This window comes from Cyprinodon variegatus, unplaced genomic scaffold (genome assembly GCF_000732505.1).
Source record: "Cyprinodon variegatus isolate N-32 unplaced genomic scaffold, C_variegatus-1.0 Scaffold392, whole genome shotgun sequence".
Taxonomy (NCBI): domain Eukaryota; kingdom Metazoa; phylum Chordata; class Actinopteri; order Cyprinodontiformes; family Cyprinodontidae; genus Cyprinodon; species Cyprinodon variegatus.
In genome coordinates this window covers 744,766-745,467 of record NW_015150845.1, presented here as the reverse complement: position 1 = coordinate 745,467, position 702 = coordinate 744,766, and the positions used below count along the sequence as shown (strand labels likewise).

At 40.9% G+C, this 702-nt stretch overlaps 1 protein-coding gene across 1 annotated transcript in view; it reads left to right on the top strand.

The window, feature by feature from the left end:
- The window catches only part of LOC107092730 (1-phosphatidylinositol 4,5-bisphosphate phosphodiesterase zeta-1-like), a 26,588-nt gene that overhangs the window by 16,357 nt on the left and 9,529 nt on the right, over positions 1–702 (top strand). The window contains exon 7 of the mRNA XM_015387359.1: positions 266–382. Within this exon, the coding sequence (XP_015242845.1) occupies positions 266–382 (117 nt within the window). The remainder of the gene's footprint in view (positions 1–265; positions 383–702) is intronic.

Here is a 702-nt window from a genome sequence, read left to right as displayed (position 1 = left end):
AGATCATGACAGGCTTGCAGGAAAGAAAATAGTGTCTTTGAATTTATGGGGAAAGGTTAAATAGAAAATCTAGGTCCACACAGTTTCATGCCAAACTGGAAAATGTCTAAGTAACTAAGTAGTACGTTGACTATGTCATAAGAAAGGAACCTCATTACTAGCCAGGATAATAGCCATGGTGACTGTTTCAAATTTAAAGCTAGAATATCACAGGGAGTGACTCTGAATGTTCTGATCCCTGACAGTTCTGAATCCTCTCTTTCAGGTAAAGATTTTGTTCAGCACACTCAAAGGTTCCTCTGCAGAATATATCCAGCCGGCTCAAGAATATATTCCTCCAACTACAATCCTCAGGAGTTCTGGAACGTCGGTGCACAGCTTGGTGAGGAAGAGAAGCTCTTCTCTATATACATATTTATTTTAACAAAAAATGTAAATCTGATTTATTAGTCAACAAATGCTGATATCTGAATATTCTACACCACCTTTAAAGGAAAAGTCCGGTCAGCAAGGAATAATCAATGGATTATTATCTATTCGCGATTATGAGTCCGGGAGCGGACATTTTTTCCCCAAATATAGTAACACCTCCCTCCTGCCATCTTCCAGCAGTGACGTTGTAGGTACCAGATTGACTCGGGGGCCTGCGCCTATGCTGAGATGCGTCAGAGCGTCCGCCATCTTAAATGTGGCAAATCTGCA